At 40.8% G+C, this 13,092-nt stretch overlaps 1 protein-coding gene across 2 annotated transcripts in view; it reads left to right on the top strand.

The window, feature by feature from the left end:
• The window catches only part of LOC108413004 (cadherin-10), a 69,344-nt gene extending 56,310 nt beyond the window's left edge, over positions 1-13,034 (top strand). For both annotated transcript variants that reach the window (XM_017685297.2, XM_017685295.2), the window contains exons 8-12: positions 610-746; positions 2,896-3,014; positions 3,201-3,309; positions 3,607-3,858; positions 12,131-13,034. In XM_017685297.2, the coding sequence (XP_017540786.1) occupies positions 610-746; positions 2,896-3,014; positions 3,201-3,309; positions 3,607-3,858; positions 12,131-12,621 (1,108 nt within the window). In that variant the 3' untranslated portion in view covers positions 12,622-13,034. The remainder of the gene's footprint in view (positions 1-609; positions 747-2,895; positions 3,015-3,200; positions 3,310-3,606; positions 3,859-12,130) is intronic.
• Positions 13,035-13,092: the final 58 nt, after the last annotated feature.

The raw sequence follows: 13,092 nt of genomic DNA, 5'->3' as shown, positions 1-13,092 counted from the left end.
TGACATTGATAAATGGTTCTAATATGAACGATTTCCTTTGCTTCCTTCTTGACATCAAAAGGAATAGGATAGTAAGAGTGATCAGCACTTGAGCTCTTTCAAATGAGATGTATGAAAATGCCACTTTATACCAGCAGCTGAACATAATTGATTATTGAATCACAGTCACTCTGAGGTGAACAGATTTACATCTAATCATAGATAACTAGTACAAGCAAGCAAGCAAAAAGATAAATAAATGCAGTAATGGTACTAAACAACTTGCATTTTTGGAAATAGTGATTAGCTCAGTTGAAACACCTTTAGTAGCTGAACTAATATCAATTTTCACCACTACTGAGTTTGACTACAACAACATTAGTTCCAAATTAGCAAGTCAAACCATATACACCCCAACATTTATGAATATTAAACGAGAGTCTAAGTGTTTATTTGGCTGCATCCCAAATGCAGGCACTGTTCCAGATCATTAATGATGACTGTAGGATGAACTCTGCCTGCAAAAGCGATGTGCACTAAAACCTAAACTAAAACCGTGCCTTCTCCCTCTGCCTGACCATGAACACTCTTCCTCTGCCTCACATTCATTATGGCCATTCTTCTGTGCAGATACACCATCGATCGACACACAGACTTGGAGAGGCTGTTTAATATCAACTCCAACAATGGCACCATCAGCACTCTGCAAGCTCTGGACAGAGAGACGTCCAAATGGCATAACATCTCGGTTCTAGCCACAGAAATCAGTGAGCACAGTTTGTTTCTGTCCCTTCAACCATGATGGTAAGAATGAATATTTTGCAATTAACAGTAGCACGCCTTCATGTTTGCTTTAGATGGGAAGAAGATTCTAGCCAATTATTAAATGTGAACAAAAGGCAGCTCAAGAGAAACTCAACTGTCAGCTAAAGCAGCATTTATTGGAGAGCACAGACGCAGTTTTGCTTTGTCTTGTTCTCAATAAAGTTCACATACACCAATGTGGAGAAATATTTCCCCTGGGCTCAGCATTCCACTTCAATTTTGCGCCCAGGATAAACAACCTGCTTGCAACGAGACAAACAAATTATATAACCAGTCGTAACTCAAAAGCCCATAATTATCACTTTTTCTCCTCCAACCAATAAAAATGTATTTATTACATTTCTAAAAGAGCAAATACTCTGTTGAACATGTAAATTCATTCGTTCTGAGAAATCCATAAAACCATAAATGTTTCGAATTCATAAAATGTTTTGAAGATAAACATCAAGCATATTGTATGCTGTGCTTAATTACTGTGTCCTCTGTAAAAGGATATTTGCTGGCAGTAACGCAGGACTGGAAAAAAAAGATGGATACGCAGTCCATCAGTAATTGGACAGTAATTTTATTGTTTTGTTCTGCGCTCCAGCACACTAGATTTGAAAAAGGAACATGACTATGACTATTATGATAAAAAGCAGAATGTCAGTCTTATTACAAATGCATCTACATCTATATTGGGGGCACTCTATAGGAATCACAGCCCATTTTTGAACATGATTCCTGTAATTCAGGGGATTGTAAACAATTGGACAATTTGAATTTGGACAAACGGCTAACAGACATATCACAGCATTACTGTCACGCACAAACGCAACTAGAGTTGAATCTAGATGTGGTGTCTGCATCTAGGCTATTATTGTTGTAAACTTGTGGACCAAAGAAGATTTGATGTCATTAAAGCAGGAAATCATGGTTGAAATATCATTGCACTCCTAACAAAACCATGACTCTACAAACTGATAACTTCACAGGCGAAAGCAAAATGTTCTTAAGCTCTAACGATTTTATTCCAAGCAAATGTGGACCATTTCTCTCGGTCCACTCATCGTAAATTGCTCACATAATATGAAAGACAGATATTATGCTCAAATGATGTAGAATAATGAAATAAAGCACGATACATGGTTATAATAACAACATAAAGCCTTATGAACCTTATGACAGAACAAAGTCTTATAAAAGAGCCGAGATTAACATGGAGCGCTGATGGAGTGAGGAAAATGTGAATGCAAAAAGGAAAAGTTATTTATCCAAAGAAAACCACCACAATGGTAAAACACTGCAGACATGTATGACTGCCAGAGGAACTAGTTCATTTTTTGATAAAGTGAATGCTGAGGACAGCAACAGAAAAATCTTAACTGCCCCTGTCTAACAAATGAGTGAAAACTCTGTACATCAACGTACCTTAAAAAGGGGCGGGGCTATATCAAAAATATATTTACCCAATATACATGCAAAATTACACCGACATTGCATTTTAATGGGAATTCTACCACTTTTTCCAAATTTCCGGCATAATTAAATGGTTAAAATGTAAACAGAGTCCTTCAAAGTGGTTTGATATAAATGCTCCAGTCTACAGAATCTCAGTGAGTTATAACTGTTCACCATGATTGAGATGAAGGGAACCAGAAATGTTTAATGCCTCTAAAAGCAAGATTCTATTCACGCTGGCTTCTTACAGATATACCAACATTTTTACCATTTTCAACATTACATATAAATCCCTATAAATCCCAGAAAATAAATTTAGCTTCATGGTTTATTTTTGGAAGTAAATAAATGGCTATATTTGTGTTGGAGACAATCTGACCCCTAATTCCCATCACCACCACTACAAAGAAATCTGGTATTTTCTTTAACATGAACCATCTCAGATGGAAACATACTGAATGACTTTGTTTACATCTCAAAGACTGAACATCTGGAAAACCAACCAAAACTCAACCACTGTTCCACTTCAGAGTACAAACTCTGTGTCCTCACTGAATTAGATTTGAGATTTGAAGGCATTATACAAAAATTTCATTATATAAAAGCCTCTGTATGTCTGTGATTGTTTACACAAACATCTCTCACTTTCAGGTACTTCTCTGCAAACCAGAGTGCCTGTGTTCATCAAAGTTCAGGACGTGAACGACAATGCACCTGAATTTGCCATGTATTATGAGACCTTTGTCTGTGAAAATGCCAAAGCTGGTGAGGTATGGAAACACTGTCTTGTTGGTGTCTTTCAGAGCCAAATAACTAAATCTCAGTAACTTATTTTCATCATATGCGATTCTGTAGTTCAATAACCATCCAGTGAACTGCGTGTGGCTTTAGTTACTCAATATCTTCTTGAATAAGTGATGAAAATGAACTTTGCCTACACCCCTTCTACATTTCAGCTCATTCAGACCATAAGTGCAGTGGATACAGATGAGCCTGTCATCGCACACCAGTTTGTGTTCAGTCTGAGCACAGTCAACCCTAACTTCACCATCTACGACAATGAAGGTAACTATCACAAAGCCACACCCAATACACAGTGAATCAGCTGGTAACATGAAGTTTCACAACACAGTGTTATAAGCATCTCAGTATTCAGCACCTAACAATTAGGCCCAGCAATCAGGACGACATTCACTGCCCTGTGTCAGAGGATCATAAATAAGACTTGCACATTACTAATATGCTAAGATATGATCACTAATGAATCTCTTTGGGATGAAGCCAGACAAAGATCAGGCAGTTGTTATTCAGTGCTGATAACAGAAATGCCCATTAATGCTGGCAATGTTGTTTACTCTACAGATAACACAGCGCGGATACTGACACGCAGGGGAGGCTTCAGTCGGCATGAGATGAACTCGTACCTGCTGCCTGTTGTGATCTCCGACAATGACTACCCCATCCAGAGCAGCACCAGCACTCTAACCGTGAGGGTGTGCGCATGTGACAGGAGCAGGAACGTGCAGACCTGCAGTACTGAAGCCCTGCTGCTCTCTGCTGGACTAAGTACTGGAGCGCTGGTGGCTATCTTACTTTGCATCATCATACTGCTCAGTGAGTAATGCCATAGATTTTACAAAAGTCCCACTGCACAACATTGCACCTAATATCACCTCCAGCCATTTCAAAAGTTTGGAATTACTTTTATAAGCACATAAGTGGCATGTTATAAGTAGCGCTGCAACTATATAAGTCTATAATCAATAAATCAGCACATTAAATTTTGGATTAATCAGGAAAAGGAACAGTGCAGCTATTAGTCACTTCTTGTAAGTCGCTCTGGATAAGAGCGTCTGCTAAATGCTGTAAATGTAGTCAAATCACAGAATATTTACCAATATACACAACACTGTATCTAAAACATATCAGCATTATTTCTCCTTTCGCACAATGCTCTTTCAAAATACCTACCCCTTTTCACGTTAGCAGCAGTTTAGTCTCAGTTTAACACTGATTTGGGTAAACCGGTAACTTTAGGGGCACAAGTCCACCTGATCCACTGCTAAATAAATATCCGCTAAACCAGATGCACTGTGATCAGTCATGATACAACCTCATTTCCAAAAAAGCTGGGACACTGTGAAACATTTAAATGAAAGCAAAATACAATAACGTGCACATAATTTAAACCCTATGTTTCACTGAAAATAGTAGAAAGACAACATATCAAATGTTGAAAATGCCAACAACACGTTCCAAAAAAGTTGGGACAGGTGGCATGTTTACCACTGTGTTTCATCAGCTCGTCTTTTAACAACACTCTGTAAAGCATTTGGGAGCTGAGAAGACCAACTGCTGCAGTTTTGAAAGTGAAAGGTTTTCCCATTCTTGCTTGATAGAGGATTTCAGCTGCTCAATAGTTCAGGGTGTTCTTTGTCATACTTTCCATTTTATAATGAGCCAAATGTTATCAGTGGGTGACAGGTCTGGACTGCAGGCAGGCCAGTTTAGCACCCAGACTCTCAATATGGAGCACTGCTGTTGGAATATATGCAGAATGTGGTTTTGTAATGTGGTGTTGCTGAAATGAGCACAGCCTTCCTTAAAAAAAAGACGTCCTCTGGAAGGCAGCATATGTTGCCAAAACATTTATATATCACTCAGCATTAATGGTACCTTCACATCACCCACACCATGTTTACTAATGCACCCTTACGCCACCATGAACTGGCTTTTGAACTGTGCTCTGTTAACAAACTGAGAGGTCTTTAGCCCAGAGGACGCAGTATCCATGATTTCCAAAAAGGTTTTCAAATGTTGGTTTGTCAGTCGACAGGACAATTTTCCACTACGCCTCAGCCCATTTTAATGAGCTCGGGCCCAAAGAAGGTGGCAGCATTCCTGGATCCTGTTTATATATGGTTCTCTTTGCATTTTAGAGTTTTAACTTGCATTTGTGGATGCAGTGGGGAACTGTTTCCACAGAGAGCAGTTTTCAGAAGTGATCCTGAGTCCATGCAGTGATTTCCTCTACAGAATCATGTTTGTTTTTAATGCAGTGCCACTTGAGGGCCCAAAGACCTTCGCCTATACTGGTTTTTGGCCTTGCCTCTCACATACAGAGATTTCTCCAGACACCGAGTCTTTTAATGTTATGCACTGTTGATGATGAAAAGCAAAGGTTCTTTGCTATATTATGTTGACAAATGTTATTCTTGAATTTTTTCACAGAGTGGTGAATTCCTCCCCATCTTAACCTAAAAGACTCAGCCTCTCTGGGGTGCTATTTTTTTAATACATACCCAACCATGTTATTGACCTGTTTCCCATTACCACTAGGCTTTTTTTTTAGGCATTACACAATTTACCAGCCTTTTGTTGCCCCGCCCCAACTTTATTGGAACGTGTTGTTGGCATCAAATTGAAAATGGGCATGTATTTTTTAAAAAACTATAAAGTTTATCAGTTTTTCTTTGTACTATTTTCAATTTTATATATGCATTTAAATGATTTGAACATCATTGCACTCTGATTTTATTTACCAAATGTCTTTGTAAACAGGTTGTATATTAATTGCATAACAATCTAACAGTATAATTTGTGAAATTGTATTGTGAATTTAATTATTTCTCAGCATTCGAGCCTCTTTTGGTGTAATCCAAGTCCATAACTGACCCCACAGTGATAAACTGCTTAACAACAAAAATAAGTGAATTGTTCATCCTTGCTAGTGCACTATTTTCCTATCTTTTGTGGGAGTGGGGAAATGAAGTTCCCTTTTACATCGGTAAGAGCTATAGTCTAAATCCAGGTCAAATTTAGCTTTTCTGAAAAAGCCTGATCAAGACTGCAATGATTAACGCTTCCTCTAGTCGAGTACGGCACCTCAGTGTGTGTTTAATTAAGCATTTAATTAAAACATGCCTTTAAGTCAAAACATTATAATGTAAAGTATATGGGCCGATAGGTATGGAATATTAATATCCAAGACGATGTGCTTCAAATACAATAAACAATCTTGCTAAACTTCAGTAAAACCACATCTTTAGCAAGTTGAAGATAAGACTTAGTTTAACCCATAGACTATACAGATTACAGCAGCATCTACTGACAGACTAGGTATTATTAGCCAGCTAAATGAAGCAACAATTAGACTCAGTTTAAACCACAGGTGTGGTTTAAAACGCAGCTTCCACGGGAAAAAGACAGCAGAGGGGTTTAAGAATCCAGTTTCAAGGTTTAAATTAGAGGGAAATTCTCTACCACAGCTAAAAAAAAAAAAAGGTGCAGCTTCCTCAAAGACATAGTTAAGAACAAAACAGCACCAAGCAGGCCCGTTTTCTGCCCACACAAAACAAGACGTTTATTTTTCAAGGTTTTAAAAATCTTAACCGTGGAGCGCGTTTCAATGCCTCACCGATGACGCTGTTTTCTGTGGACGGGAGTTCAAAACGCGTTTTCGAAACGTAACTGTGGTAACGTTAAAGTAGTAGCATAGCACAGCCTTGCCTCGCAGTTCAAAGTACAACAGAGTTTAGAATACAGCTTTTCACTTCAGCCATAGTCTAACTCACACCGGCCGTCCCCCAGTATCGGCCACTTCCACGTATCGCGCATTTCATTTCTCTCTCCGCCAACTGCTCAGGCGAATTTCAAAACACGTAAGCTCCCTCCTTACAAGGGCATTTAAACTTTATTCTAGCAAAAAAATCATAACTGAAAATAATACTTAAGTCTCACTAATAAAGCTGTAATTCTGCGTGTACAAAACCGCGTGAACACAGCTCATTTCCACTGCGCTCGGTGTAGAAAGCTCTTAGCGGTTAGCTTTCTCTGCGCTGAGGTAAAACTAAAAGGTTGCCGCCATGGTAGTGTTGCGTATATGGCGTAAGGGTGCCCACAGAGGACAAACTTAACCTCATTAGCCACGTTTACATGCAGCCTGATAATCCGTTAATAATCCGACTAATAGCTCAATCGGAATAGAATACGTCCATGTAAACACCTCAATCGGAATAACCTAATCCAATTGAGGCCATTCGGAATACAATGAACGAGGCGGGTAAACATCTAAATAATCCGTTAAATAGAAGAATAATAGCCATGTGAACGGTGTAAGTACATTCTGCGCATGCGCGGCGCGTCATAACGAAAGGTTTATACCGTTCAGCATGGCGGAGCAGAAACTGGTCTGTAGAGGAGACGAGGTTTATACTCTGAGCTTTAAAAGACGGCGGTAGGACGGACGACCAGCTTATGTGTCTCAACACGATGTCTTCCTTTATAAGTACATGTGAAGGACGTTTTTCTGAGTCTGACATCAGTTTAAAGCGCGTCAACTGGAAACTCATCTCACGCCGACTGGACCTCACGCGATGTTCGCTGTCATGGTAACGTTTACTCTCACCGCTGCTCCACGCATGCGCGTCATTCTGCATCGGATTACCTGTAGCGGGCATGTAAACGAAGATTTTCATCAGATTGTTGAGCAGAGTGAGCATAAACACCTCAGTCTGAGTCTGTAATCCGATTGTATTCAATCGGATTGGCAAAAATCTTTGCATGTAAACACAGCCAGTGTAAACCATTGAATCTGGTAGGAATGATGTGTAAACGCGATTTCTCATTTGACTGGCACAGTCAGGCACGCAGCAAAGAGCTGTGCTCTATACTCAAACAAGCAAACCATGTTGAATAATGAAACAATACAATAACGTCACATTTTACTAATAAATATATGCATATATTTGATGTTTTCTTATTTGGTGATGAGTTAAGGAAAACCTGAAGTGAGGTGGCCGACATTGGGGGACCCTCCATCATTCTAGCGATGGTGCCCAAGTAAATAAAAACGTTATTATTATAAAAAAAAAATGTTTTCTCATCATGTCAAATGACTCGAACATTAATCTACACATGCATCTTTCCCAAAAAACATTTGGGTGAGTAAAGTGCTTTCATTTATTTACATTCAGCTTAGATTCCCGGTGTTTTGTATTGAGGTGGCCGATAACAGGGCTACCTGCGCAACGGTGTTCGCTAAAAGGAGACAGTGGCACTCTTTAACTTCTTACTATGGGCTCCGTATATTATCCACTCACCACGCTGAGCTTCTGCTGTGGATGCAGCGTAGCCGGTCAGTCGTGCTGTCGCGCCGGGTGGGCTCGGTTTTACTCCATAGTTTCAGAGGAGGTTAAAATGCAGCATTTGTTTAGATTGTTGGGTCGCGTACAAACAGTCACTGCAATCAGTACTTTCCCTCTTTGGATCAGCTGATGTAAACGTCATCAAGCCGACTAATCGATAACACAATTCGTTGCCAACGTTTTAATCGACGTTAATGATTATGTCGACTAGTTGCAGTCCTATAAGCGATCATATTAATTTGTGTTATTTTATCTACAGTTATAGCTTATGTATTGTAAATGTGAACCGTATAAACTAGGCACAAAATGTATTTTTTTAGATGTTTAAGTATTTTAACGATTATGAATTATTATATACTGAAAACACTACACTGTATTTATACTACATTTGTCATATTATCATATCCTCAAGATTTGATCATCACCTTTTAAATATGAACCATGGATGTTCATTTCATTACAAAGTCAATATTAACGCTACACAGCTTTCTCGATTAGAATCATTTACAGCTCCAATCATCTGTAGCACTAAACTGGTTTTATATTATGGAAAACATTGATTCCAATGGGAATTAGCTGGAGATGATGTGAGAACACAGTGGGTAAATGTCGGTTAATACAACGATTAGGACCAATGGCATGCTTAAACCTTGTCTATTTTTTTTCTCAATTTATAAAAGTGTCAAATATACACTCAAGCTTTTACCCTCATAGTACACGTATACCTTTAAATAAAGTCGCTATAAAAGGTTCTTTGGATAGATAGTCAGAGTACCACTTTTTGGTCCTCTAAAGCTGTGTTTCCCAACCCTGGTCCTGGAGGCCCAGTGCCCTGCACATGTAGTGTTTTCCCTGCTCCCAACACACCTAATCTAACTAATCGGCTCATTAACAACCCCATACTGAGTTGATGTGGGTGTATTACAACAGGGAAACCACTAAAATCTGCAGACAGGCCTTCAGGAGCAGGGTCAGGAAACACTGCTCTAATGAACACTTTAATGGATAGTTCTTTTTATTAAAAAATGTGAAGAATCATATCAGTTCAGGCCAAGAATCATTCAGTAAGCTTTATTTTTAAGAGCATACAAATCTACATTTACCTGTCCATCCCCAAAACTGATTAGACCATCCTTTAAGTATGTCAGAGATATCTTAGTCTATGCTATCATGCTGGGCTCTGACCTACATCTACTCTCTCCTTGATGAATGATGGAGTGTGGATCACTGTAAGAGGGTTTTGAAACTCACAGCCAGCTACTGGTCACAGCAATGCCTAGCACCACTTCATCACACCCTGAAGTTGCTTGTCGATATAATCAAATGACTTAGTATTCTTAACAGGTACTCATCTACCACCACCATGTGCAGATGATGATCATGGGTCCCTTTTAACTGCTACAGAACAAATATAAAGTGTGTTAATGTCCAGGTCTTCTTAGCACTACAGCAAGTCGGGTGTTACAGTGTAATATTTTTCCTGCTGTTATTTATTCATTTCTCTTTTAATTTCCTCCAAAATACTTCAGATAATCAAAAACTAGGGCACCCCATTAAGACATTACTTTAGGTGATGCTTATAGAAAGTCTGTTCCACCCCCCTCCCTCCCTCCCTCCTCCTTCCCTCCTTCTCCACATCTCTGAAAGTGCAACGGTGGGGGAAAAAGGAGCTTTCATTATTAAATGCTTGCAATTGACAGAAAGGCCTTTGTGTTCTTGCAAGCCCCTAAGTAGGTCGCATGCTCCTGCCTGACATCGTAAAACACCACGTTTACCCATTTCTAAGTTAAAGCAGTATGAACAAAGTACCGAGCTCTGAACAACATGGGTTCTTCCGGAGGAAAAGAGGCAAAGAGCTAAAAGATGTTGTGTCTGTGTCCAGAGGCACCTCAGTTTGCCACTTGACCAAACGTGTCTCATGGCCCATGTGGGGTAACATTATCTGCTTCAGCACAACTGCATTGATTACTGTGGTGTGTAGTGTTCTTGTTAATATGTAGGCTAATATCTGCTGTACTCATTGCTCTGAACCTTTTTAAAAGCCAGGATTCAACTCCTCAGTCATCAATCAATCTCTTCATCAGCTGAGTTGAGTAGCAGAGTGGAGTGGTGCAGTATGGGGAGTCCCTGGGATTGAAAAGGATGAACACTGATTTAATGCACTTGCTCCATAGAGGGGCATGATAATAGCACAAATGTACATGCTATGCATGTGTATTTATGGATGCATCAAACATAATGAGCAACATTTTGTTGATATTCATGTCATCTTGTAGTGAGTGTCAGCTCATTATATTTAACAGGCTCTCTCCCTATATTCCATCTGCTCAACTGCAATAACTAGCACACATTATTTTGTTTCGCATATCAAGCACAGTCAGGCCCACCGTCCCCTCTCCTTCTCTTCCTAAATAGCCCTTTCTGCCAGTCCTTCATTCCTGAGTAGACAGGTTATAGCACCGGAGCTTGAACCTTAGTGCAATTGAGCTCAATATCATGGCATCTGCTTGTTACCCTCTTTCCCTCTCTCCATCGTTGACTTGCTCCAGTCTTTCTTTCTGAAGAGCTGTCTAATTCACCGCAGCCCACCACGGCGAAGGGGAGCATTGGGCCATAACAAGAGATTGCTACTTCCACCTCCAACCCCCCTCCAGACCTCAGAACAAGCCCTCCCCACCCGGCAGCCCTCCAGGCTGGGCCGAACACAGCATGCAGCCCCCCTGCAGGGCCTCCTTCATAATTAACACCTGAGTGGGAGGCAGGGGCAATCTCTCCGTTTACCTGCTGAGAGGAGAGAGCAGGCGCTGATCAGGAAAAACAAGCTGCAAACTGGAGCACCTGCTCTCTTTCCCGACATAGAACTCCCCCCCAGCACTAAAAAAGAAACCGTTTTTCTCTTTTTTTGATGCCCAAGCATAACGATCAGTCCCGTTCTGGTGCTTACAAAAGTTCAAACAAAATGCCCAATGAGATTTAAAGAGTGAAAAAGAAGCGGAAGATCCTTCGACATGTTGGGTCTGCTCAAGCCGCATCACATGTGAGCTTTCTTAAAGCCTTAAAGAGCATTCAGCAATATGACATGAGCGCAGAAGAGAAAGAGGGAAACGCAGAATAAAGCTCTTTTCTTTTTTCGTTGAATCTTTAATACTGCGAGGTGATCGCCCCAGGCAGTACTAAGTCTTTATCAGCAACAGAGTGTGGCTCTCTCCTCACTCTATTCATGAGGATCTTAAGCGCATGACACCTTTTGAAACACACTCCTCTGCATCTTCTGCTAAGCCCGCTGCAGTGTTATGCAGTGCTAGTTCCATTCTTATCTCCCCTCTCTGCCTTAGTCAACCCACAGCCGCGCAGTCTCCGGCTCTTTGGCACCCCCTCTCTTCTCTCTACTAAAATTGATAGCTTGCTCTCTTACTGTAAATCGACAAACTAGAACTTGTCGTTAGATGGCACTGGATTGTTCACTCTTTTCTGTTTTTTTTTTTTTTTTGTGGCCTTGAACTGGGCATTGTTTCTCTGGTGGCTTGCTCAGTGAATGTCGCCCAGTTTCGATCCCAGTGTTTTCTCTCTCTTGTTGCTATAGTGATTTTACTGGGTTGTCAGGCCTTTTCTCCATAATCACCGATCTGGCTGTTGCTTCTTTTCCATGGGCAGAAAGCTTACGCACTGAGAAGCATTGTGTATCTCCACTGTCGCCATAGTGATTATGATGTTTTGTTTATCTGTCCCGGTCTCCATAGTGATTGTGGTCCTGTTTGCGGCGCTGAGGAGGCAGAAGAAGAAAGAGCCTCTGATCATCTCCAAAGAGGACGTGAGGGACAACGTGGTGAGCTACAACGACGAAGGTGGAGGGGAGGAGGACACGCAGGCCTTTGACATCGGAACCCTGAGGAACCCCGAAGTCATCGACACCAACAAAATGCGACGTGATATTATCCCAGAAATGCTGTTCCCCTTCCGACGCATTTCTCCAATAAAAGACAACACAGACGTGAGGGACTTCATTAACTGCCGTCTTCAAGACAACGATTCGGACCCCACAGCACCTCCTTATGACTCACTGGCCACCTACGCCTATGAGGGCAACGGCTCGCTAGCAGAGTCCCTCAGTTCACTCGAGTCCTCAGCAACTGAGGGTGATCAGGATTTTGACTACCTTAGCCACTGGGGGCCACCGTTCAAAAAACTGGCAGACATGTATATAGGAAAAGAGACACAGAGAGAGACCTAAAGACAAGTTGTAACGCAGTACTGTGTATTCTGACTCGTGTCACTACATGAACTTACACCCACCAGAATCCCACTATTACTCAGCTGTATAATCCAGTTAGAATGAAGACTTGAAAATCTCACTCAGCTACTGGGGACATTTTAAACACACACACACACACACACACACACACACACACACACACACACACACACACACACACACGTTAGAATCAATGAAGACTTGAAAATCTCACTCAGCTACTGGGGACATTTTAAACACACACACACACACACACACACACACACACACACACACACACACACACACACACACACACACACACGTTAGAATCAATGAAGACTTGAAAATCCTACTCAGCTACTGGGGACATTTTAAACACACACACACACACACATACACACACACACACGTTAGAATCAATGAAGACTTGAAAATCTCACTCAGCTACTGGGGACATTTTAAACACAC

Source organism: Pygocentrus nattereri, chromosome 13, assembly GCF_015220715.1.
Source record: "Pygocentrus nattereri isolate fPygNat1 chromosome 13, fPygNat1.pri, whole genome shotgun sequence".
In the NCBI taxonomy this organism is placed as follows: Eukaryota; Metazoa; Chordata; class Actinopteri; order Characiformes; family Serrasalmidae; genus Pygocentrus; species Pygocentrus nattereri.
This window is presented reverse-complemented; position numbering and strand designations above follow the sequence as displayed.